At 34.8% G+C, this 27,508-nt stretch overlaps 1 protein-coding gene across 4 annotated transcripts in view; it reads right to left on the bottom strand.

Annotated features, from left to right (window-relative positions):
- ARMC4 (armadillo repeat containing 4) overlaps positions 1-27,508 on the bottom strand; it is a 226,166-nt gene that overhangs the window by 83,586 nt on the left and 115,072 nt on the right. For all 4 annotated transcript variants that reach the window (XM_031939807.1, XM_031939806.1, XM_031939808.1 and 1 more), the window contains one exon: positions 21,861-21,975. In XM_031939807.1, the coding sequence (XP_031795667.1) occupies positions 21,861-21,975 (115 nt within the window). The remainder of the gene's footprint in view (positions 1-21,860; positions 21,976-27,508) is intronic.

Raw genomic sequence — 27,508 nt, 5'->3', positions numbered from 1 at the left:
TGGTTCACAGTTATTAAAGAAAGGAGGTTTTTTTACAATGATAATAACAATAACAATTGCAATAATTTACACAGTACTTTAAAGTTTGCAAAGCATTTTACTTATATTATTTTATTTAAGCCTCACAACAACTTTTTGAGGTAAGTACTATTATTATGTTCTTCTTAATAGATAAAGAAATTGAGTCTGAGAGTTCAGATTTATCTCAACTCCAAATTCAGTACTTTACCTATTTTATCACAGAGCTCCTAGAAATAATCTTTTCTGAATTTTATCTTGATGGTAGTGTTTCTGCATCAATTCATGGTGACTCAGTTGTGGTTGAATTCAATTTTCTTGTCTCAGAGGTCCAGGATGAGTTCTTTCCCTAGCATCATGTCCATTTCCCAAAAATGATGCTTTGGAATTCAACTTCCACATACCAAAACTTCATATACCCAACCAAGCCACATTTGTAAAAAAAGATAATTTCTGCATTTTTATTGTTTCTTTGTTTGGGTGGAAGCAATCTTCCACCAAGTGTTTAGATCTTAGCACTCTTGCTCCTTGGTTATACCAAATGGAACTGTCTGGTGTACTGTCCCTTGAATGTTCAGGATCCCAAGTGCCTCTGTCTTGGGTTCAGTGGCCCACATCTAGGAAGATGCTTGGGAACCACTATCATCTGAGTTTTCATCACATTCAAAATGAGTTATTATTTCTAACACCACATCAAAATATGGCTGTCCCCCGTATCTAAAACCAATTAAATATGCTTTCAACCCTTATCATATTGATGTTTAATTTCATAGTTGTCTATCCATTCAGCCTTTTGTCTGGATACTGTATTGAATGAAATTGGCTTGTGTTCTTTGAGCTGTCCCACTGATATCAAACTGCCTTTAGAATCTCCATAAATATTCTTATTATGTTATTTCAGGTTTTACAATTTCTATACTTTATATTATCCTTCATATCAAACTTTTAAGACTTTCTAATCACCTAGATGGTTTCTCAACTTTGGGTAGTTGCCACTATTGGAAGACTTCTGTTACCTCTCAAATTCCAGTGTCATGTATTTTTCTGACAGGATGACATAGGTCCTTCCTTAAATAAAATACTCACCTAGGTCATTGATTTCATTATGCTATCATTTATAGATTGTGTAAGAGATTACGCTCTATGATGTGGCTTATTAACAATTGTAGCTTGTGTTTCAAAAAACTTCTTTTTTCCAAGTTAAGGATGGGAACTTGACCTGTAAGGACCTCTGGATGACATCTATTAATACAGGTACCTTCTTCAACTTAAGATTTTAGAGTTGCCTAGCCCATTAAGAAATTAAATGACTTAGCCAGGTCACATAACCAAGATGGGTGAAAGGCAGGACCCAAAACCATATGTGTCCTCATTAATTAACATTTTAACCCTATGTAGTATCTTCTTCTCTCCCCCCTTTAGGGGGTTTTATTATCAGACTGATTATTTTCTAAAATTCTTATTATAACAGGAATTTCAAAAAGATCTACATCCTTATGTAATTTAGAGAGAATAAAAAGTTTTCCCCTGAAGCCTCTTGGACAATACTTCAAGAGCTTTATAACAGTTAATCGGCCTTACTCTCTCCTATTCATATCCAAACAATCATAAAGCGCCAAGATTATCTATCCTCAATCTCTTTACCTCTTAGCTCTGGTAACATTCTCTTTACTCAGAGGCCCCTGAGTAGCTCTAGCTATACTACTGAGCACCAGTGTTCTGGACATGTTTATTATAGATTTTTTATATCTTCAAATTTAATATTATCTACAGTGAATCAAGAGACATTAATAATAACCATACTAAAAATACAAGCAATGCCCACAAAGATAAAGAATTTATTAAGTGCTTACTATATTACAGTCCCTGTACTAAGTGATGGGGAACACAAAGATAAGAAAATGATAAGTTCCTTCTTCATGGACTTTATGGTCTAATAGAAAAGACAAAACATAAAGGAGAGATAGAAAGCAAGGGAAGGAGTCGGGGAGAGGACCAACATTTGAACAAGGCAAATGGCTTGAAGGTGGAACCTGTGAGAAATTGAGCAGAGAGTGAGGAGAGCATTTTGGTTGATGCTCATCCTGACACCAATCATTGAGGACTTGGGAGTTTGGAGTAATCTTGAAAGGCCTCATAAATGTGGACCATTATGATCATGATTATTGAAAATCCTTTCTTCTAGTAAGTCTTCTCATAGAAAATGATTTTTTTTCATCAGACAGTCAAGTCATTTCACTCACCAAGTGTCTCATCTATAACATGAACTATTGGACTACATAGTTTTTGAAGGTCTCCATCCAGTTCTAATATTTAATAATTCTGTTTCATACCACCCACTAGTCTATCTAATAAGGCTACTTCTTTTACTTATTTTTCACATTTCGTATCCAGAGTGATTCATTCAGTGAAAATCTAACTCACAGTTTGATTTGCCCATTAACAACAGTAATAGGAAAGTGACTTTCTTTGAGAGTGCTAGGATGTTTAATTAGATGTGAGTTTGAAGAAGAAATATAAATGAAGGACATGAACTGATTTGGAGGATTTAAAAATGAGAGATTTCTCTTAGAAAATAGTATATGGGGAAAATTAAGAAATTGAAGCAGAGGAAAAGAAATGAATTAATAATTAAATATTTGAATTGACTAAGTAGGTAGAAGGATACTTTCAAGAGAAGATGATTAAATGAATTAATAATTGTTTACTAACACATAATTCCTCAAAGCTCAGCATCCAGGCTTGGAAATAGCTATCTCTGAGGTAGTTCCACTTCTTACAGTACTGCCCAAACTACCCTAACTCTCATATTCTATCTATGGCACTCTTTGAAAAAGGGAAAGGGGACAAGCAACAGCAAGGATATGGCAGGAAAATAGAGATCATCATGGTAGCAGGGTGAGAGTTAGCTGAATTAACCTACTCTAGGTGGGCCTTCAAGGCAGACTCTATCTTTAATTTCTTCTTTCTTGGGCTATTTCAAATTACCACTTGAAAATCAGCCAAGATGGTAGAAGGAGTCAGCAGTGAATGTCCCTTAGTCTTCCATATTCACCTCCATACAACCATAAAACAGTGTCCCAAAACAAAATCCTGGATCATCAGAACCAGAAAAAAGATGGAGTGAAACAATCTTTTAGCCCAAGAAAGATCTACCTCAGGTAATAAGGGCCAGCACAGGGAAACATCCCAGTTACCCAGCAGCCAGGCCTATCTCTGCAAATCACTAGGAGATTCTTAGCTCTGTTGTGGAGGATCCCCCACATGCCTCAGCATAGCCAGGGGAATGGTCTGACTCCAGCTCAAAGAATCTCCATGTGCTTTAACACAGCCCTGGGCAAAGAGGCAACCTCCAGTGAAAAGATCTCCAAGTGCTTTGGCATAGTCCTGGGCAAACAACTAGATGCCAACCCTACAGGTGCCTAAACAAACAGGCCCTGCCAACCCCTGCTCCATGCTTCAGTGTAGAACCAGGCAAATGGGCAGCTTCCAGTGGCCAGTCCTCCATGTGCTTTATGTAAACACTGGGAAATGAGAAACACTCCAACTGCCTCAATATAGGCCAGACACCAGCACTAGGATCCTGGCGTAAGCTGCTGGTCCCCTAAAGCCTCCAGCACTGCCAGTCACCCCTTCCAGCACAGCACTAGACATGAAGGTCCCTTGTGGACCTCGAGGCAACATCACTGCAGTATCAAGTAAACAGTCAAGCTCTGTAGCCCCTGACAAAAAGGTGTCCCTTTTACTCCAGGGGGCACAGTCCAAATTTAAAAGAAAGGGAAAAGGGTAATAGAGATGATCAAAAAACATCAAAAAAAGAGATTCTCATCATAGAAAGTTATATGGTGATAGGGAAGATCAAATAAGAAACTCAAAAGAGAACAACAATGTCAAAATACCTATGGGCAAAGTCCCAAAACAAAATAGGAAGTAACCTAGAAAGAACTCATGGAGGAGCTCAAAATGGAGCTTAAAAATCACATAAGGTAGGGAAAATGTGAAAAGAAATGAGAATAATGCAAGATATGTTTTATGAAACACATCCACAGCTTGGAAAAGGATAATTGCTTAAAAGCAGAATTGGCCAAATGGAAAAGGAGATACAAAAATCTACTGAAGAAAACAACTCCTTAAAAAGTATAATTGACCAAAAGGAAAGGAAATGCAAAATTCTAACTGAGGAAAACAACTCCTTGAAAGTCACAATTGGGCAAGTGGAAGCCAATGAATCTATGAGACACCAAGAATCAAACAAACAAATTCAAAAGCATAAAAAATAGAAAAAAATGTAAAATACGTCATTGGAAAAACAATTGATCTGGAAATAGATCCAAGAGAGACAATCTCATAATCATTGGACTACCTGAAAATCATAATCAAAAGGAGGACCTACACAGCATCTCTCAAGAAATTATCAAGGAAAACTGTCATAATATCCTGAAAAGAGAGGGCAATATAAGCATTGAACAAATCCCACTGATTACCTCAGCAAAGAGATCCCTAAATCAAAACCCCAAGGAACATTATAGCCAAATTATATAACTACCAAATAGTGGAAGATCAGGCACAAAGGAATACTAAAAAGGGAAAATAAAATCTAAGGGATTCAATGGAGATGAACTACTTACATCCCTATATGGAAAGATGATACTTGTCATTCTTTTTTTTTTTCCTGTTGCAATTGGGGTTAAGTGACTTGTCCAGAGTCACACAGCTAGAAAGTGTTAAATGTCTGAGACCAGATTTGAACTCAAGCCCTTCTGACTTCAGGGCTAGTGCTCTATCCACTGCATCCCCTAGCTGCCCCAATTCTTGTCATTCTTAAAATAATAATACTGCTTGGAGGAATTTACATAAATGGAGGAAATGTGTATAAAGTGAATTTGAGGGAATGACAAGAAAAAATAAGAGAAAGAAAAATACACTTCTCTTTAAGAAGAGAGAGGTAGAATGGGGTAAATTATTTCACATGAGAGGCACCAAAAAACTATTACAGTAGAGGAAAAGATAGGAGCATGGGTGATAAGCATCCCTTGAAACTTACTCTCATTTGTATTGACTCAAGATGGAACAACACACACAATATATAGAAATACATTTTACCCAACAGGAAAGTAGGAGGGAAGGAGATTAAGTAAAGCATCGGGCATGAATGACAAAAGAGAGAACAGGGGAGGAATTAGAAGCAAAATAGTGTGAAAAAGGGAAAAGGTGAAAGGAGAGAGGACAAGCAGGAGCAAAAATAGGACATAAGGAAATACACAGTAATAATAATGCAAATGGGATGAATTCTCCCATAAAATGGAAGCAGAAACAAAGGAAATCAAAAACCAGACTTCTACAATATGTTGTTTACAAAAAACACACTTGAAACAGAAACACGGAGTAAAGGTAAGAGATTGGAGCAGTATTCTATTATGGTTCAACTGAAGTAAAAAAAAAAAAATTAGGTGGGGTGGGAGGGGAGAGTAGTAATCCTGATATCAGATAAAACAAAAACAAAAATAGATTTAATTAAAAGATAAAAAGAAACTACATCTTGCTAAAAGGTATCCTAGACAATGACCAAATAAGAGAGAGCATTACAGAATGTAAAACAGATTATTTTAGTAAATTAAAAGGGTTTTACACAAACAAGATCAGTATAACCAAGATTAGAAGGAAAGCAGAAAGTTGGAAAGCAATCTTTACAGCTAGTGTTTCTGATAAAGGCCTCATTTTTCAAATCTATAGAGAACTGAGTCAAATTTATAAGAATATGAACAGGCAGTTTTCGATGAAGAAATCAAAGCTATCTGTAGATATATGAAGAAGTGCTTTAAATCACTTTTGATTAGAGAAATGCAAAACAAAAGAATGCCGAAATATAATCTCATACCTATCATATTGGCTAATATGACAAAAAAAAAAGGAAAATATAAATGTTGGAGAAGATGTGGGAAAACTGGGACATTAATGCACTCTGGAGAACAATTTGGAACTATGCCCAAAGGATTACTAAACTATACATTCCCTTTAATCCAGCAATACCATCCCTAGGTCTGTATCCCAAAGAGATCATAAAAAAGGGAAAAGGACCTACATGTATAAAAATACGTATAGCAGCCCTTTTTGTGGTGGCAAAATATTGTATAATGAGCGGATACCCATCAATTTGGGGATGTCTAAAAAAGCCATGGCATATAAATGTATTGAAATATTATTGTGCAATAAGAAGCAATAAACAAAAAGATTTCAGAAAAAACTGGAAAGACTTGTATAAACTAATGTGAAGTGAAGTAAGCAGAACCAGAAAAATATCAACAATAATGTGTGATTATCAACTCTGAGGGACTCAGCTCCTCCCAGCAACACAATGATCTAATATAAATACAAAGGACTCACAAAGGAAAATGTTATCCACATCCAGATAAAGAATTGATGGATGCCAAATGTAGTTTGAAACATACTTTTTTCACTTACTTTATTCTTTTTTCATGTTTTTTTTCTTTTTGACTTGTTTTTCTTTTACAACTGTGACTAATATTGAAACGTTTTACATGTTAGCACATGTATAATCTATGTCAATCTGTCTACCATTTTAGAAAGAGGAGAGGGGAAGGAGGGAGAAAAAATGTTGAACTAAAAATATTGTAAAAATGAATGCTAAAAATTGTCTTGACATGTAATTAGGAAAAATAAAATACTATTTTATAAAAAAGAATTTGAGGATGGATGCTTGGTAAGTTTAGATAAATTTTACTTAATTGTTAAACCATTAGAACAGTTCACACTGCATGTATACCTCAATATTAGGAAAACTAAGCCCAAAATAGAAGATGAATTTTATTTTCCTAAAGAGGTACATGGTAGATTCTTTCTCCCTGGCAAACCCCCACCTCTTACTAGGCAGATGTGCATTCTATAAACCAAATATGGCCAAATTTAAGCTCATAAACCATACCAATGACTTAATATCCTTTGGTTTGAATGTAAATTCCTACACACTCCTTAAACTTCCATTTGGCTTCCTAGTTGGGCATGGCTCACTGGGCAGCTGAATTTAAACAGGCAGTGAGTAGAGATTTTTGACTTGTTTGATTAGGCAAAGACAGCTGCACCTCTGGCTAGCTAGCCTGCCCTGCACATGTTCAATGCTTAGTGCACATAATCAATTGACAGCTATAACATGGGTTCAAATCTCTCAGACTATGCTTTTGTCTCCTGAGAAAACTAGAAAACTTTCTTTGACTTCTTAAAAGTTACTCCTTGAGTGACTATTTTTAAATTCACTTACTTTTGAAATTCAAACATTTCTCAATTTTTTTTTAAAAAGGAAAATGAGAGAAAGGAAGGGAGATAGTAATGAAGAAAAGAAAAAAGGAAGGAAAGAAATAAGAAAGGAATGAAGAAACAAAGGTGGAAGGAAGGGAGGAAGGAAGAAAGGAAAGAAAGAAGGAAGGATGGATGGAAGGAAGGAAGAAAGAAAGGAAGGAAGGGAGAGAGAGAAGGAGGGAGGGAAACAAGAAGAAAGAAGGGAGGAAGAGAGGAATCTTCAAAAAATAATAGGAGACTAAATATTTAATATCTCTCTGAAAGTTAGAAAATTTGAACTTTATTCCTGGTTCTGCCACTTGACTTATGGTGTGACAATTCAATTTAATTCAACATTTATTAACTCACCATTATGTGCAAATCAGATCTGTGAAATCACATATCCAGATCAACATTTTTAAAATGTACAAACACTATGTTAGGTGCTAGAGTTGCAAAGATGAAAATAAAACAAGTCTGGAGCTTACATTCTATTTGGGGATTGTGGAGGAGAGAGGAAAATGTACTAAAATAAGTATATACAAAATGGTTTCAAGAAGGAGAGAGCAGAGGAGCTATAACTGGGTTTATCAGGAAAGACTTCATGTATATAAGAGGTAGTATCTTGCAAGGAGTCAGGGATTTGAAGCAGAGTTGAGGATAGAGCAAACATTCCAAGCATGCATTGGGAAGAGCCCCATGCAAAGATACAGAGATGGGAGAGAAGATGGGATAGAAAGTTTGGGCATCAAATGGTAGGTTAGTTTGGCCAAAACATAGAATATGTCGAGATGAATGACATAACTGGAAGAGTAGATGAAAGTGGGACTAAGGATTTATTTGCATTTTACTCTAAAGGTAATAGGGAATTATCAAAAACTTTTGGGCAGAATAGAGACATGGTCAGATTTGCACTTTAGGATTATTAGTTTGGCAGCTGTGTGAAAGATGGATTGGAGAGGGTAAAGACAAAAATTTGGAAGTCCTGTCAGTGGAGCTAATCCAATAATTCAGGTCAGAGATGATTAGAATCTAAACTAGTATGAAATGCCAAATGAGTTAGCTTTCTGCAGGACAGTGCTGAATACACTTCTCCCCATTATCTATTGTTTGTCCTTGGTTCTTGACAGACATTGCCACCAGCCATTGGTATTCCAGGGATCTTACTACCTTCACAATTAAGATGTCTTTTCAACATGTATGAAGTTTTCCTCCAAACTAAAGAAAGCAGAGAAGACAGGCTCTTTCCCCCCATTCTCTTTACCTCTCCCTTACCAGCACTTCCTTTTCTTTTTCTTTTTTTCTTTTTAAAATTTTTTAAATTAAAGCTTTGTATTTTTCAAGACATATGTGTGGACAATTCTTCAACATTAGCCCTTGCAAAACCTTGTGTTCCAATTCCTCCCTTCCCCATGCCCTCCTCTGGATGGCAAATAGTCCAATATATGTTAAACATGGTTAAAATATATGTTAAAAACAACATATGCATACATATTTATACAATTATCATGCCACACAAGAAAAATTAAATCAAACTGTAAAAAAAGAGAAACAAAATAAAATGCAAGCAAACAACAACAAAATGAGTGAAAATGCTATATTGTGAACCACACTCAGTTCCCACAGTCCTATCTCTAGGTATAGATGGCTCTCTCTATCACTAATTAATTGGAACTGGTTTGATCATCTCATTGTTGAAGAGAGCCACGTCCATCAGAATTGATCATTGTATAATCTTGTTGCTGTCTATAATGATCTCCTGGTTCTGCTCATTTCACAGCATCAGTTCATGGAAGTCTTTCCAAACCTTACTGAAATCATCCTGCTGGTCGTTTTTTTATAGAACAATAATATTTCATAACATTCATATATAATTTATTCAGCCATTCCCCAATTGATGGACATCCATTCAGTTTCCAGTTTCTTACCACTACAAAAAAAGGTTACCACAAACATTCTTGCACATACAGGTCCCTTTCCCTCCTTTAATATCTCTTTGGGATATAAGCCTAGTAGTAACACTGCTGGATCAAAGGGAATGCACAATTTGATAACTTTTTGAGCATAGTTCCACATTGCTCTCCAGAATGGTTGGATGCATTCATAGTTTCACTAACAATGTATCAGTATCCCAGTTTTCCCACATCCCCTCCAATATTTGTCATTATCTTTTCTTGTCATCTCACCAATCTGGGAGACCGGCACCTCCTTTTTTAAGGCTGTGCTGAAGTTGCTTCCACTAGTAGGAAGGCCAGACCCTGAAAAGCTAGAATCTGAAGCAACTTCAAATTTTATCTAAAACCACAGAGTATGATCGAATCTCATCGGTCAATCCAAATACAATTCTTGCATAGGAACATTTCATTTTATCCAGTGGCTTGAAGCATTCCAGTTCTTCCCAACTAGTTTGAATAGGTCATTCAAACTTAGTTTAATGCTTTTTGATTGATTGGTTCAGTAGAGTTACTATTATCTGATAAAGGTGTCAGGATTAGATTACTATTACTTTAAGCAGGATAAGGCAACTGGTTGCTTGATTCACTTGGTCTCCATCTTCTGACTTTGAGCAACCCCTGTGAAGACAGAGTTAGCACCTTGGATACCTTAGAATCAGCTGGAGTCAGGAAAGCTTGGTTTTTAGAGGTAGAAGTGAATTGGATGGACTCAGGATCTCCATGGTCTCCCTTCTTCTTGTCTACTGCCAAAGTGACTCTGGCTTGTCTTACTCCACCCCCTAATCCCTCCTACAATTCTCTGTCTACACCAATTATCGAGCCAGCACAGAATAATGGGAAGGGCCATTTTCCAAGCATATGCTAATAGAGTATTGTCCAATAGGTAATTAGCCTTAAGTGCTCTGCTGTCCAACCCCAGTGCATCAAATCAGAGTTTCAGTCCTTTACAAACCTCTTTGTTTTAACCCATTTTAGCCTGAGTTTCCTCATCTGTAGAAAGGATTGGGCTAAATGGTTCTAACCCTATGATCCTTAAATCCTTGCCCAATCACATTTGACAATTTTGTTGGCCATGAATAAGAATTTGAGTTGTGGCTTCTTTCTAAAGAACAAAGAATTTAATGCACAAGCTGACTTTTTAATCAATCTTAGTCATTATCACATTCATCACTTTGCAGGTTACTAATGTCGAACACCTGCTTAACAACTGTGTTGCTATAGAGATTGCAAAAATGTGTTGAGTAATTTAGCATGGAAGAAACATGTCACTTCTGTACTTAAGTCTCCGTTAGTTTCTGCAAGGCAGTTGTCCTCCACTCAGGCTTGTAGTTGAAAAAGTTCCTTGTATAACTCATCTTCACAGAGATCAAATCAGAGTGTCTCTGCCCCTTTCAGAGATTTCAATAAAAGAAGAAACTTTTCTGAAGGCCAAGGCTGAAAACCTTTAAAATGGGGAGCTTTTAAAATAAAACCACTTAGAAAAATATGCAGAGGCTCTTTTGCAGTTGTGGTTCATGTCTGCCTGACCTTCTGTTCCCTAATGTTTGGCAGACTGAAGAATACTGAGCAGCTTTTTAATTGAAGCAGTGATCATTCCTTGTTGTTAAATATTCTTTCACTATTAAAAATAAAACTGAATTGCATTAACTCTTCCATTTTCTAATCATGTAAAGAATGGGACAAAGATGAAGTCAACAAATGTGACTTTTTCACTTTGTTTCCTTCATTTCAATAAGGTTCAAATCTTATCATTTTCATTTTAATTCACTTAAGCAAACATTACCTACTATGTGCAAGATATCTATGTATTAAAGATACAAGGATAAAACCCTTTCAAGTCAAGGAATATGTGTGTGTGTGTGTGTGTGTGTGTGTGTGTGTGTGTGCGTGCGCGTGCGTGTGTGTGTGGCAAGGGGAGGAGAACATTTTACTTACCTAGCTAAGGATAATAAAAGTAACCTATCAGAGAAGAAAAGAAGAAATACTGACAAAGTGCCTTACAAAAATTTGAAAACAACCAGAACTCTTTCAACTGGAGGAATCAAGAACAATTTCAGAGATGGCTGCACTTGAACTGTGTCTTGAAGAAAGAACAAGATTCTTCAAAATGCAGATGAAAAAAGAGAGCATTTCAGGTTTAAGGAACAGCTTGTACAAATATATAGAGATAGGAAATGGTATGTGAAATTCAGGAAACAGTAAGTAGTTTGGTTTGATGAACATGCTGATAATGTGAAGTAATATGAAATAAGGCTGAAGAAATAGATTTTTGTAGTTTTCCTGTTGAAAAGTTGGGCCATTGCTGAAAAGCTTAAAATGCTACAGCATACAAACATAAAGTAAACTCCAAATTTCTATGGTCGTTAAGTAACTGAAGAAATTACTATGGTAGCCTTTCCATTTAACCATGGAATCACAGAGTTACAGTTGAAGGGAATTTTAGATTATATAATATACCACCACCAACATCCTCCTTTTATAGATGAGACAGAAGGACCTAAGACTTTATGACTTTCCCAAAGTTACCTGGATAAGCTGGTTAAGGCAGAATTTGAATTCAGGTCCTCTGACTCTAAATACATAAATCTTTCCACCAAAGTTACTCAGATAATCTGGGAAATGTAGAATTTGAATTCAGGTCCTCTGACTCTAAATCCAGAACTCTTTCTACTATGTCTCATTGTTCTCCCTTTTGATTAGTATCGAGGTGCCCCAAAGGAAATTTCACAGTATTAATACTTTTGTTTTATTGTACTTTTACTGATAGGTAGTTTTGATAATATTTCCCAGAAAAAACAATTATAATTATTCCACTAGAATTAATTGCTATGTCTTGTTTTTGAAACAGTACATCATTTTAATTTTGAAAATTTTAATGCAAATCCCCATTAATAATACGCTGAGTATAACATGTGTTTTAAGGGAATTTCCATGCCCACAGCACATTTATAACACATGGACAAGTATTCATTACACCTTGGCTTCAGCAACATGTCTGACAATGCATTGCTGAAACCCTGGATTAACCAATAGCTTATTTAGCTACAATTTTTTTCTCTTTTGGTATTATTAACTGTAATTGATAATGATTGATTTAATCATAACCACTGTTGCTACCATTAACACAAAGGAATCAACATATTTTTCAAAAAAGCTCCAAACAAAGCCATTCAGCCTGAAATATCCTGTTAAAAAATAAGTGTATGAAAATGTAAACATGGGGCTGGCTTCTTGCACAATAATCATATATCCTGGCATATTATCTGGCCTGAAGACAAGAGGCCTAGAGCAAACAGTCTCTTTTAGCTCATCTTCAAATCAACAAATATTTGGGGGGGGGGGTTAAAGCAATTGGGGTTAAGTGACTTGCCCAGATTCACACAGCTAGGAAAGTATTGTGTCTGAGACCAGATTTGAACTCAGGTCCTCCTAACTTCGGGTCTGATGCTTTATCCACTGAGCCACCTAACTCTCCCCTCAACAAATATTTATCAAGTCCCTACTATAGAGCTATGAACTGCTGACTTATTCAAAAGTATGGCTTACATAGTAGATAAAATATTAGACTTAAAATCAAGAAGATTTGGGTCCAATTAATGGTTTAACTTTCTAGATGTGTATTCTTAGGCAAGTTACTTAAGTCTTTCAAACCTCAATTTCCTCTTCTATACAAAAAGAGATTGAATTCAATAACCTCTAAAGAACCTTCTAACTCTCAGTTGAGTATCATTGCTAATTTTCCATTGTATCTTGGGTGGACCTACTCTGACAGCTCAATACAACACAGAAACATATTTCCATATTTTTATGATTCAAATTGTCATTGTAGCTCAGTCTTCAGTCTTCTTTTCCCATATCAATTTATTCTCTGGGCTGCCTTTCACATACTTAGCATCATGGCTCATGAATATAGAGCTGAAAGAGACCCTAGAAGACCAGCTTTTCTGAGTCCCTCATGTTACAGATAACTATTTTATCTATAGGCAGCCAAAAGGAGAGCAATAAGTGAACAAGGATGTCCAAACTCCTTAGACATAACATGAAGGTGAATCACCCTAATAGCTCATTTCTTTGAGGAAAGAGAGTCTTCTCTTACCGCTGATGACTGCCTTTATTAGGTTGTGTTGGTATTCTGTTCACTTTGTGTTATTGTGCACATACATGTGTGTTTAGAATGGAAAAATATTAATTTTTCATTGATAACTAGGTGACTATATATTACATGATCAGTTGAATTTCTTCATTCTATAGCTCTTAAACATCCTTATTAGACCAGAACTATACTAAAAGGAAAGGGAAAAAGAAAAACAAATATTTTTTTCTTTTTCTTTCTTTCTACCTTATAATAGCTAGTAAAAATACAGAAATTAATAGTTCACAAAGTACTTTACTTTTTTTGTCTCATTTGATTTCATCCTCATTTTAAAGATGAGGAAATTGAGACAGAAGAAATTAAGGAATATCCTCAGGGACACACAACTTATAAGCACTTAAGACAGAATTTAAACTCAAATCTTTTGTATTCCGTATCCCATGCTCTACCACTGAACCATCTCTAAAATAATGACAACTTTAAGGTTTGCAAAATGCTTTATATATATTATCTCATTGGAGCCTCACAACGACCTTTTGAAGTAGGTGTTGTTGATGTCATATATATCAGCATAGACAAATCTCTTTTTAAAATGGGTCATTTGGTAACATGTGCAAAAATATTTATAGCAGACCTTTTTGGGGTGGCAGAATATTGCAAAATGAGGATATAATCATCAATTGAGGAATGACTGAAAAAGCTGTGGTATACAAATATGATGGAATACTATTGTGCAATAAGAAATGATTAAGAGGAACAATTCAGAAAACCTGGAAAGACTTTTATGAACTGATGCAAAGTGAAATGAGCAGAACCAGGAAAACATAGAGTATCAGCAACATTGTGTGATGACCAACTATGATTGACTCAGCTCTTTTCAGCAACACAATGATCCAAGACAAGTCCAATGGACTCACAAAGGAAAATGCTATCCACATCCCGATAAAGAACTGATTGACTCTAAATGCAGACTTCAGCATAGTTTTAAATTACTTTATTCTTTCTCATGGTTGTTTTTTTCCTTTTGATCTGCTTCTTCTTTTACAACTCTGACTAATGTGGAATTATGTTTTACATGGTAACACATGTGTAAACCATATTAAACTGCCTATGGAAGAAGGGACAGGATAGAGAAAAATTTGGAACTCAAAATTTTGTTAAAATGAATGCTAAAAATTTTCTTGACATGTAAGTAAAGGAAAAATGAAATATTATTTTAAAATGAAATGAAAGCCTAAATTAAAAATAGGTCATTATGTTATTTTTTTATTTTAAGTACAGGTTTTGTTTTTCATGTCACAAAAATTCATCAAGAACATTTAAATGTAATCTGAGGATTGACTAAAAGTTGTTTTTAATAAGTAAAAACAGCCCAATTCACAAAGAAAGCATTCAATCAAAAAATTTTAGACCTGTGATGATATGGAAATAATAGGATAACAGTTCAGCAAGGAAAGAGATGACCAAGAAAGTACAGGACAACTGAATAAACAGCATACTGGGCAATAGCTTCTATTGAGAACAATGATTTGAAGGAAATACAAATATTCCTGCAACAAAAACTGTTGCTTCCAGTTTAGGGAATCTCAGTATAATAATATTAACTAATTCAAATTAGCCATTGATATTTAATATAATATTTTGGCTAGATGTGAGCTTGTATTAGCATCTTAATCTAGATTTAATGTTGGGACAAAATGAGACACTAGTTAACAAAAGGTTTACATAGCAAGTAGAATAGGAGAAAGGAAGAGGACAAGCATTTCTTAAGTACCTCCTTAGTACTTTACAAATACAGGCTTGTTTGATCCTCATAGAAACTCTGTGAGTAGGTATTATTATTATCCTTATTTTACATTTCAGGAAACTGAGTTAGGCAGAGATTTGGCAACTTGCTCAGAGTTATACAGACAGCAAATATTGGAGGCCAGATTTGAATTCAAGTTTTCCTGACTCCAGGTACTCTTTGAATTACAAAGAAATCTTCTCCCCATTACTGGCAAGCATGTGAGGGGAAGCTGGTATTCAAAAAAATCCCTCAATTTCCACCAAGAAAGAGAGGGTAATTTATTATTTTTTATTTAAGCTTTTTACATTCAAAACATATGTAAAGATAATTTTTCACCATTGGCCCTTACAAAACCTTGTGTTTCAATTTTTCCTCTTTTCCCCCACCCCTCCCCTAGATGCAAGTAATCCAATATATATTAAATATGGTAAAATATATATGTAAATCAATATAGGCATATGTATTTATACAATTATCTTGCTGCACAAAAAGAATCAGATCAAAAAGGAAAGAAAATGAGAAAGAAAATTAAATTCAAGTAAACAACAACAAAAGAAGTAAAAATGCTACACTGTGATCCACACTCAGTTCCCACAGTCTTCTCTCTGGATATAGATGGCTCTCTTCATCACAAGATCATTGGAAATGGTCCGAAACATCTCACTGTTGAAGAGAGCCATATCCATCAGAATTGATCATTGTATAATATTGTTGTTGCCATGTACAATGATCTCCTGGTTCTGCTCATTTCATTTAGCATCAGTTCCAATAAATCTCTCCAGGCCTTTCTGAAATCATCCTGCTGGTCATTTCTTACAGAACAATAATATTCCATAACATTCACATATCATAACTTATTCTGTCATTCTCCAACTGATGGGCATCCACTCAGTTTCGAGTTTCTTACCACTACAAAAAGAGCTGCCACAAACATTTTTGCATATGTGTGTCTCTTTCCCTCCTTTAAGAAGAAGAGAGAATTTAATGGTTAATACCTTTGTATGTACATCCAACTTTGGGCTCAGCAGTCAATTAAAAGTCTCTTCACCACTATGCAATAAGTAGACAGGAAAAAGTCATATGCATGCTCTGAATTATCACAGGGCCCCTTCACATAATGTCATCATGTACTTGAAAAAACAAACTCACTAACATTTAGGTGAGCTGGTACCAGGTAAAGCAGAATATATATGCTCAAAAGCCTGGATCCCTATAGACTAGGCTCTTGTTTTGCAAATATTAGAGAATATAGAAGATAGAATTATGAGTAAAGTTGCAAATTTGGGCAAAATTTTCCTAATAACTCAAACTACCCAGGAGGCAGTGGGTTACCTTCCACTGGAGTTCTTCAAATAGAGACTAAATGATCCCTGTCAAATATAGAGATAACTCCTTTAGGATATGAGTTGTATTAGGTAATTTCTAGGGTCTATTCTAAAATTCTGTGACTCGGAGAAAGCAGTCAGATGGGTTGATAACTACCGATATATTCTTGAGATGCTTTTCTTACTTTCCTAGGAGATTTCCCTCTCCCATTCTTTTCCCATTTTAAGGTATCCTGAATCCTTCAGTACCTTCAAAATTATATCTATTATACATTTTTGCCTATATTGGTGTGCAAATCACTTGGGGGAAAGCAAGCATTTTGACTTATTATTTTTGTAATGGTTATGATTATATTTATGTAATACATACATTTAATGGATCTTTTTGTTATAGTGTTAATGTTGTGGTTTTAAAGAATGAATACAATTCCAAGGATAAGTGTAGAACTTGTAGTTCTTAAAGACCATCCTTAAATTTACATGTATACCTATTTTTATTGTGCTTAATTTTATCATATTTACAAATAATGCATTTATTTTTATTTTTTATTTTTACAAATTGAAGATTTCTGGCAACCCTGCATTAAGCAAGTCTACTGGGGACATTTTTCCAACAGTATGTGCTCACACCATATCTGTGTGTCACATTTTGTAATTCTTACACTATTTTAAAATTTTTATCGTATCTGTTATAATGATCTGTGATTCGTGATCTTTGATGTTATTATTGTAGTTGGTTTTAGGTGACATGTAATGACTGCTCGATATACTGTCATTTCCTGTCTCTCTCCTCTTCAGGGTTCCCTCTTCCTTAAGAATATTGAAATTGGGTTAAAAAATAACCTTATAATGGCCTCTGAATATTCAAGTGAAAGGAAGAGTCAACAAATTCAGCAAACGTCATTGTTGTCTTATTTTAAGAAATTGCCACAGCCACCCTGATCTTCAGCAACCAACTCTGTGATCAGTCAGCAGACGTCAACATCAAGGTCAGAACCTCCATCAGCAAAAGAATTCTGACTCACTGAAGGATCAGATAATGATTAGCATTTTTAGCGATAAAATTGTTTTAGGTAAGGTATGTGCACTTTTTTTAGACATAATACTATTGAACACGTTAGACTACAGTATAATGTAAACATAACTTTTTATGTACTAGAAAACCAGAAAATTCATGTGACTCACTTTATTGAGATATTTCCTTTATTGCAGTGGTCTGGAACCAAACCTGTAACATCTCTAAGATATGCTTGCATGCAGAAATAATAATAAAGAGACAAGCAACTTGGGAATTAGCAACTTTAAAAAGCAACTTAAGATTTGGGAACTCTGATCAACACAATGACCAACCACAATTCCAAAGGACTCATGATTCAACACGCTTCCCACATGCTAATAGAGATGTGATAGGATTCAGAGTTCAGACTGAGATATAGGTTTCTGGATATGGCCAAGAAAGACTTTTGTTTTGCTTGACTAACATGTTTGTAACAGGGTTTTGTTTTTCTTGCTTTCTCAGTCAGGTAGGGGGAAAAGATATAGTTTCATTTAATTGTTTAAAAGAGTATCACTGCTTAAAGATACTGAAGTAGCTATTGATATGGAAGTCAAACACGTCAAGGATAATATGAAACTACAAAGTAACATGATCATTTGCCAAAGAACAAAGGAAAGTAAGATTTTTTTTTAAAATGAAAAAAGACACCAGCAAATAACAAGTTGTAGAGTGTCCTAATTAATCTGCAAAAAACAAGCAAAGACTTTCAAAAGGACCTGGAAACTGAAGGGAGTATTAATGTAGTATAAATTTCTTGAACTTAGAAAAATATCTTGAAGACAGTTTTTTTAAAGCAGTTTCTAACTATTGCTGGGAAGAAAAAATGTTTGTCACAGGCTAGACAATAAAATACTGGAGTACCACAGATTGGTAAAAGGAGTAATTTTGGCTGGAGACTCACTCTTTCATTCAAGGCTATATCAAAACTATATCAGAAAAAGTCCAGATAAGCCCAACTGAATCTTAGAGAGCTGACAATTTAGACATCTTCAAAAGACAGTAAAACATTCACCTTCCCAAAAAATGTTTAGGGGGACACTTTTTTAAACTTCTAGTCAATCTGTATATCTTGTTCCCACTGAGAAATTTATAAACTCTGATAAACATAATGATATATTGAGAAGTAGAATTATTTCAGAATTAAAGAAACTCAAAAATGGAGGTAGAATACTGCACAAAAAACTTATCCTATGCCACACATAATAAAAGATGAAAAAGTTTATACAAAAGATGGAGAGCATCATGGTTCAGCCACATGGGAATTTATCTGATGAAAATAAATGTCACTTAAATTGTATAACCTATAATTAAGTCTAGACTTAGAAAACAAGACATGATCAAAGACACCTTTAATATTGAGTGTAATAAAAATATGGTTTCATGATGAAGAATTAAAAACTTTGTGTCAAAGTCTTGTGAGCTCAGTGTCAAATTATGTAGAACAAATGACTGCAGCAAAGGAGGATCTTTTAAAAGGTTTTTTTTTAAAGATTTCAATGTTGTAAGATTTATTGTATACCAATAAATGTAATTATTTGCCTTTGTCCCATGTACCTCGCACATCATTGTGGATGTTTCTATACAGCTGATCTTCCTGACTTTGTCTTTTTAAACTATCACCTCTTCTTCCTCACATGACCTATCAGGAGCTAAGTATTATATTAAAATACAGTCATCTTCCTTTCAATGATGAGAAGGCTAAGTTGTTATTGAAATACCAGCAGATCACTTCCATTTTACATCTCTTTAAACCCTCCTTTCTGTTTCATCCTGTTGGAACTGATTTATTTCGTTAGTCTCCTGAATAAATTTCTGCAGCTTCAGGTATAGATTCCTCCTACTACTTTTCACTGTCTTTGAGGTATTTGATCTTCTTCCAAGCTCCTCCAAGTTGTTGTTACATCTCTTTCAGTAATGTTCTCTGGGATCTCGTTTGGAGTTTTCTTGGCAGAGAAACTGGAGTGGTTTGTCATTCCTTCTTCAGCTCATTTTACAGGTGAGGAAACTGAAGCAACCAGAGTGAAGTAATTTGCCCAGGGTCAGTCAGATAGTAAGGATCCAATGCCAGATTTATACTAAGGAAGTATTCTTAACCCCAGGTATTTGCACTTTATTCACCGTGCCATTTAGCAGTTCCAAGATTATTGCTCAGTTGTGTCCATTTTTTTTGTGTGACTCTGTGAACTGTATGGTCATAGGGATTTCCTAGCAAAGATAGAATAGAATAGAATGATTTGTCTAGGGTCAAACAGCTAGTAAGTGTCTGAGGCTGTATTGAATTCAAATCTCCCTGACTTCAGACCCAATGATCCATCTAACTGCATATACTCTAAATAGCATTGCCTTAGCTATTGTATCTCTCTTCTTTCCAAAGAAGTCATATGTTTGCCTTCTGAGGTAGGGTTTTTTTTTTTGTTTGTTTGTTTTGGTCTTATCATGGGGACTATTTTTAAATCATTTAAAACTTCTTTTTAAAATGGGAATGATCAATCAGTGTCTATATTTAGCTATTCCTCATTTTTCTGAGTCAACAGCTTGCTTAAAACAGGATCATACAATCACAGAATTTATGGGATCCAACTGGGCTATTTTGCAAACCATAGGATTCACTAAGTCTATCCTTCTCATGTTACAAATGAGGAAACTGAAGCATAATCATCCTGAGAGATAGTTATTATTATTATTTCCATTTCACATATGAAGAAACTGAGGTAAACAGAATGTCTTCATCCGGGTCTCACAGTAGGTATAAGAGACAAGATTTGAATTCCAAGGCCAGCACTCTGTCCTGTAGGTTTATATTAGGCTATTGTTGGTCACTCATTTTCAGGTGTGTCTGACTTCATGATATTTAAGGTATTCTTGGCAAATGTACTGGAGTGATTTGCCATATCTTTCTCCAGCTCATTTTATCAATGAGGAAACTGAGGCAATTTGAGTTGTGTCTTTCTCAGGGTTACTTAGCTAATAAGTATCAGGATGAAGTACATGCAATTGTATAAATTGTTGCAAATGTCAAAGGTCCAACCTCATGCAGAAAAACGACTCAGATATAAGTCCCATGTCTACAACCAGTCACTTTCCTATCTAAGGGCAAGGGCTGTTTCATTGTTTGTGAAGTTGTTTGATGCTCATTTTATTTAGTGCTTTCTAACTCTCTTCTCTTCACAAAAGTATTCAGGATATACAGATTCAAGGCATCTGAATTTACTAGCTTTTGGTTTTTTTCATTCCTTGATCTTGAACCAAATGTTCTAAAATATTTTTCAAACTGCTCCTCCATGCCCACTCTGACAGCAAACTTACAAAGAACATGCTATATTAATTAGGAGACTCTTGTCAAGTTCTTCATAAAGTTTCTTCTACTTATTCATCTGTTGTTAAAGGCTAGATCACAAACTCCTGCTACCTTCATGACCATTCCTTCCTTTATATTTACTGAGAGCAAAGTAAAGTGAGATGACCAAATTATCTTATTTAAAACAAACAAACAAACTCTGTATCTGGCTTCTTCAACAATATGTGAATCTATTTTTTAGTTAGCTGCAATTTCCTTATTGTTTCTAGGTTTCTTGAGAGAGAGATTACCAATATTGGTATAGTTTGAGTTCTCTGGTAATATGTCAACTCATTGGTCATTGAACAAGGCTGTTATGTTTATAAATCTAAATGCAAAATTAATATTTATAAGAAGTCTAAAAATGTCATTCTTAGTACCTTCTCAACCCTTCCCCTTCTCACTTTCTCTTCTCCACTGCTATTAATTTTGCAGAAGTGAATGGTCTAGAGTAATGAAGACCATTTTGATTTTTTTTCTTCATTTTGTGAGTTGCCAAGGCAAAAGAATTCTTCACCTAGGGGCTACTCTACTGATGAGTCACTCCACACTTAGCTAGACTGGTCCTTGGAGAGCAGGCACAGAACCTTGAACAAAGTAGTCAGTTAATAAATATTTGTTAAATTTCGGAGTTACTGGTCTAAAGCCAATAAAAATGTTACATTTACTTTTTCTAAGAGACTAATATTAGCAAGGAAATATTTAGAATGGTGTTTAGAGTTCTGCTAAATTTATTATGTAAAAGATGTCCTTAAAACATAAGATGTACCACTGAAGGGAAAATCTTGCTGCTATAAAGACAAGGTAATGAGGATCTGAAAGGCACTCAACTTGGATCCAAATACAATACAAGTAAATATAGTGAAACCTACTCAGCAGACCAAAAAGACTTTTACAGTAAATTAAGAGATAGAAATAAGACAAAGTTAAAGTAATTATATAGTAAGATACGAGTATCAGATTTATTTATATTTGCAATATGTACTCACTTACCTTTGCATTTTCAATGCAGGGGCAGAGAGCCCAAGCAGCACTGGCCTTAACATCTGGATGAGGATTTTTCAGCAAGGACCATAATAAACGAACTCCATCCAAGCGATCGATTATTCTGTTGTGTAAGCAAAATTAAAGATACACACATTAATTATAGGTTACATACATAAATAAAATGAAATTATATTGATTTACACAACTTTGATGCAAAATGAAATAAGCAAAACAAGGAGACAAATTCACACAACAATAAAAATAACAATATTGTAAAAAAAAAGTAATTTAGAAAGAATTAAGAGCTCTGATTAATGCAATGTCCAATCACTATTCCAAATTATTAATAATGAAGAATGTTACCCAACTTCTGAGAGTCTAATAGATTAAATATGAAAAATGGAACATACATCTTTGGGCAATATGAAAATTTGTTTTGCATGATGATTATGCATATTTTCTATAAGAGTTTTGCTCTTCTTTCCCCACCCACCCTACCCCCAGTGGGGGAGAGGAAGCGAGTGGATTGGAAGGAGAGAAAAGAAATGCTTATTAATTTAAAAGAAAAAGTAAAAGAATTATTGCATTTCCATTAATTATGCACATTTAAACTCCTGTTTGGATGTTTGGATTTTAAAATATGAAAAACAGGGGGAAAATTCATGCCAGTGTCAGTTCAGTGATTTCAACACTACTAAACTTAGGACATAGAAAGCATACTGCATGATAACCATGTGACTTTGTAATAAACTACGTGCAAACTGAAACCCCAATTCAAACATACTGGTTTCTTTCATATAGTAACAACTAAATACTTTCCAAAACAAATATTTAGGCCAAAAAAACTATGTACTTAACTATTTTATTTGGTCTGTGTTTAATGTATTTACCTTACTGTATGACATATTTTAAACTCCTACGGTTTTAATCTAGCATTAGGAATTAAAATCGTCACACCACAGTGCATCCTTTGTTGGGCATGAATAACACATAACTTGTTTCCCATGTGTTCCCTTACCAACAAGACTAACATTGAATACTGTGTTATAATTACTTAAACATACTGTAATCAAAGTATCTTCATGACTAGCCGAAAAATGAATTATCATCAGAGTCATCTCTACGCCATCTGTCTTATGTTTATATATCAATCAGTCTAGGGGATCCTAGCTTCACATTAAGGTCCACTGAGTACTTTAAATTGAGAGGAAGGCCAAACAAAACTTAATATCCTTTACAAACATGGCTTTGTTCAGAAAGATACATTAAACTCAAAGCAGATGAAATGAAGATAATGGAAATCAAACTTTCTTTGAATTTTAACCTCAAGTTGAAGTTTAATTATATGAAGTATTTAACCATGAACACAATATGTATTATTAACATACAATATAATTCAGTCTCAAAAATTAATGCAAGAATATCTACTTTCCCTTGATTGTGAGAGATGAGCTTGCCTTCAAAATGTATTAGTCTCAAAGCTCCAAGTAGAAAATCACTTTTGCACGTCTTCATAAAACAATTGATATCTGTCCTATCCAATGATGGTATTGCATAAAAAACCTAAAGGCATCTTAAAAAAACATAAAAACTATCTCTGGCTTCATTCAGAAAAGTGAATTTATTGACTTTAGAGAGTTGATAGTAGAACAGACCTCTCTCTTCTCAGCAGGAGGTGACAGACTGTGGGTGTGGAGGGAAGCTTAATTTGTTTGTCAAGTCCAATGTATTGGGTTTTGTTGCTTTATTATGCTTCTTTGTTCCATAGGAAAATTCCAGGAGGGCCAAGAATTCCATTGAGAAAGATGACATTTTTTAAAACATCAATAAAAGTTTTTTTGAAGAACAGATTCAGCTTAAGATGTAATAAAAGTCTTTCTAAACCAAGAATTATCTGCCAGATGCCACTTCACAATTTTACACATACTGGGGGTCAGGAAAGACTTTTAGTTGTCAATTTGCATGATAAAAAAGTAAACACATAACTAACTAGATACTTCATAATAAAACATATAAATATTTTAAAATAAAAATAGTCCACTAGCCAACAAGCCCTACTATTAAGACATTCAATGCCAAAGTCTTGCTCTTTATACAATTAAATCCCAATTACTGCCAATTATGAATCCCAAATAATAATCCCAGGGACCATTTTATTCAAATTCACATTGTTCATTTCAATTGGATGGAAACAATTATCATATTTTTACATATAATTATAACTTCAAATAGTGTGAATTCGAATAAGATGACCATTTCATGTTATCCATTACTCTCATTAATCAGAATCTCACTAATCTCTAGCTAGAATTATATGCACAATCTCTTATAATTACAGTGAAGAGGAGTCTGGCCCACCCTATCAAAAATCCAATGATACAATTTACATGAAGTTGGCTAAGAAAGAATATGAAGTTTTTCACTGAAATTATGATCATTTATGGAAGCAAATATCAGGAAAATTAGGGGGGGAATCATAGATTTTTATTTCTACAATGAAATGGAATGAAGAAGAATTACCAGTTATAAACAGTGATCTATTTGAAATTATGTGCCTCTAGATAAAAACTTTAGGAAATTCCTTTGCCCTTAGTTAAAAAAAAAAACTCATAGTTTTCTCTCTCTCAGCGGTTTATTTTCAAGGTTTAAAAGGAAAAAAAAACATTAGTTAGGCATGAACCATTCTTGATGAAGTCATGCCTACTTTTAGTGATCACTAATTTCCTTTCTAAGTGTTCACAAGCCATCTTCTTAATAATGTGTTTTAGAACTTTTCCAAGAAACAGAAGACAACACTGATTTATAGTTTATAGAAGTGGGCCTTTTCTCTTTTTAAAAAAGTTGTTAGGACAACATTTGCCCTTCTCTAGTTGCTACAATGCCAATAGTGGTTCCACAACTACATCTGGCAATTCTTTCAGTACCCTGGGATGTATTTTGTCTGGGCCTGGTGATTTTGAACTCATCAAGAAAAGCTAAATATTGTCTGTCTCTTGACTTATCTTGGGTTTTAACTACCTGTTAGCCATTTTTATTACTTCCTTCCCAATCCAAATGTCTTTCTCTTTGGCAATGAACACAAAAGTAGAGTTGAAAAGTTCAGTCTTCTCAGTTTCATTCATTCTATCCCATCTATTCCTTGTTTTGCATCCTTTGGTTGCCCCCAACACCGCTAAAACAACAACAAAAACAGTCTTTTTTGTTATTTTAATTATTGATCACCAGCCCCAGTTCATTCTGGACATTATTGGTCTTGGCACAGTTTATACAAGAACCTAGTCTTTCACATTTTATTCCCAGTTACTTTTAAACAAATCTGAATAGACTAAATTCTCTTTGCATCCACATTAATTCCAGCATCCCTTATTTGCATGTTTTACATTAGAATAATTTCTATTTCACTCTTCATTCCTCTTGGGCTGACTCTCCAAGTTATTGGGCCATTGGATCTGATCGATTCTTATTCTGAATCCTTGAAAACAGCTTTTTCTTCCTTCCTTTACAAAGTTGAGATGTATTTATAGAATTTAGGAGGCATATCTACCTGTATCTACCTTTGCTCTCACTCTTTTTCTTATGAATTCTTTGATGGAAAGGTCATTTGATTCCAAAATTGTTCCTTTTTCCACTCTAACCACCAATGACTCCATATTGGTCATTATAAGTTCCAGAAGAGCAGTTCCCTTTGTGGTTTTCTCCAGTTTTGGAGAATGAAATGATCATGAAGGGAAGCCAGAAATTTGTCAGGTTTTCTGCTCTTAGCAGAGAATTCTAAGTTTCTATCCAGTTAGGAAAAGTTCCCTTTCATTGTGATATCATGTTTCCATTATAGGTTTATAATCAATCTCCCAAGTTCCTTCTTTAATTCCCTTCTGTCCATTTGATATACAGAAAATCTCAACAACTATGTCACTTCTCCACTGATATTCACCCAAAGGCTCTCTCTAATGTTTCCTTTGGGTTCCTTGTTTTCCTGATGGCTAAGGTTGTTTAACTTTTACCCCTTTCTCCATTTCTTTTGTAGAAGGTATACTCTTCCATCCTATATTCCAGTCACAAGTCACACACTCCCAGCATGTCGGAATAATACCCATAAAATCAGATTTTCCTTCCTCCTTGTACTAGGCTCATTGTTTCACACTGTTGAGGTAGATAAGAAGATTTAAGTTCAAATCACATATTAGATTTTGCATAGCTCTGCCTCCTTAAATCCAATCCAAGTCAAGACATCACCTCATGATGTCATTGGTCTTCTTCAAGAACAAAGGAAGAACAAAAATAAGACACTAACCTGGACAAACATATTAAGTCTGTATGTACAAGAAAAAGCTGGGACTTGATAGGCTCTAAAATTCCATCAAATTTTAAATCTATGATTCTGTCATCTATATATTGTGAATGTCTAAACAGACATCTGAAACATGAGTTTTGCTATTATTTTTTCCTTTTGAAGATTGTTTCCTGTGAATTATTCATCACTTCTTCTCTTTGATGCACCTCTTACTCTCTATGGTACCAGTCCAAGGCTACAGATGGCTCATCCAAAGATATACAGATTGTCGAATAGGGACCTCACCTAACTATGCAGCCAGAAGTCCTGGGTTTGAATCTTGATTCTGCTATTTATTATTATTTTATGTGGATTTGGGGGTCAGTCAATAAATCTTTTTGGACCTCAATTTCCCCAATCATAAAATAAAGAGATTGGATTAGACAATTTCCTATAGTCTCTTCCAGATCTAAATTCTATGATTCTCAGTACAATCATTTTTTTTCCATAACATGTTTTGGAATTAATTTTGAAATCAAATATAAAATCATGTGTTTGGTTTTAAAAATTGTTTACATCTAGCTTCTTCCTACTCTATCAGTATGATATTCCACATAATCTGTAATCCAGTGACACTGGTCTTTATTCATAGCATATCATTATTTCATGGCTTTTCACTGGCATCTTTCTTTCAAAACTAAATTCCATTCTGACCTTCTGCAACAGAACTTTCCTAGTTTTCTGATTACCTGCTATTTACAGTATGTTTCCCTGGTAAGTGATAGTCATTTCTATGTTGTCTCCCCAGTCATGAATTCCTAGAGGGCAGAGATTTGTTTTTGCCTCTTTTTTCCCTTTAACATTTAACACAGTGTCTAGTATATAGAAAAATTTTATTGTTAAATACTTATTTAAGAAGGATATGATGGTGATGAATTAGATTTTACTTAAGCTGTCCTGTAGATGGCAAATATTAATCATTTTTTCTTTGACACAGCAGAACTCTACTAACCTTGCTGTTGTTCAGTCACATCTAATTCCCCATTTGGGAGTTTCTTTAGCAGAGATACTGGAGAGGTTTTCCATTTCCTTCTCTAGCTCATTTTACAGATAAGGAAACCGAGGCAGATTTAAATGACATGCTCAGGGTCACACAGCTAGGATGTGTCTGAAGTCATATTCCTGATTCCAAATCCAGTGCCCCTAGATATCCCTAATCCTAGTAGGACCAAAATTAGAGGCCACGTGGTATAGAAAGTGGAGGGAGCATGGATTCAGGACTCAGGATTTAGATGTGGATACTATCTCTATAATTTGTAATGTGTGTGCTCCTGGCAAATTGTCCTAGTTTCCTCACCTGCAAAATGTGACGGCTGTTCTAGAT

The sequence above is a fragment of the Sarcophilus harrisii genome, chromosome 5, assembly GCF_902635505.1.
Source record: "Sarcophilus harrisii chromosome 5, mSarHar1.11, whole genome shotgun sequence".
Lineage (NCBI taxonomy): Eukaryota > Metazoa > Chordata > Mammalia > Dasyuromorphia > Dasyuridae > Sarcophilus > Sarcophilus harrisii.
Note: the sequence above shows the minus strand (reverse complement) of the source record. Positions and strands in the feature narration are given on the sequence as shown.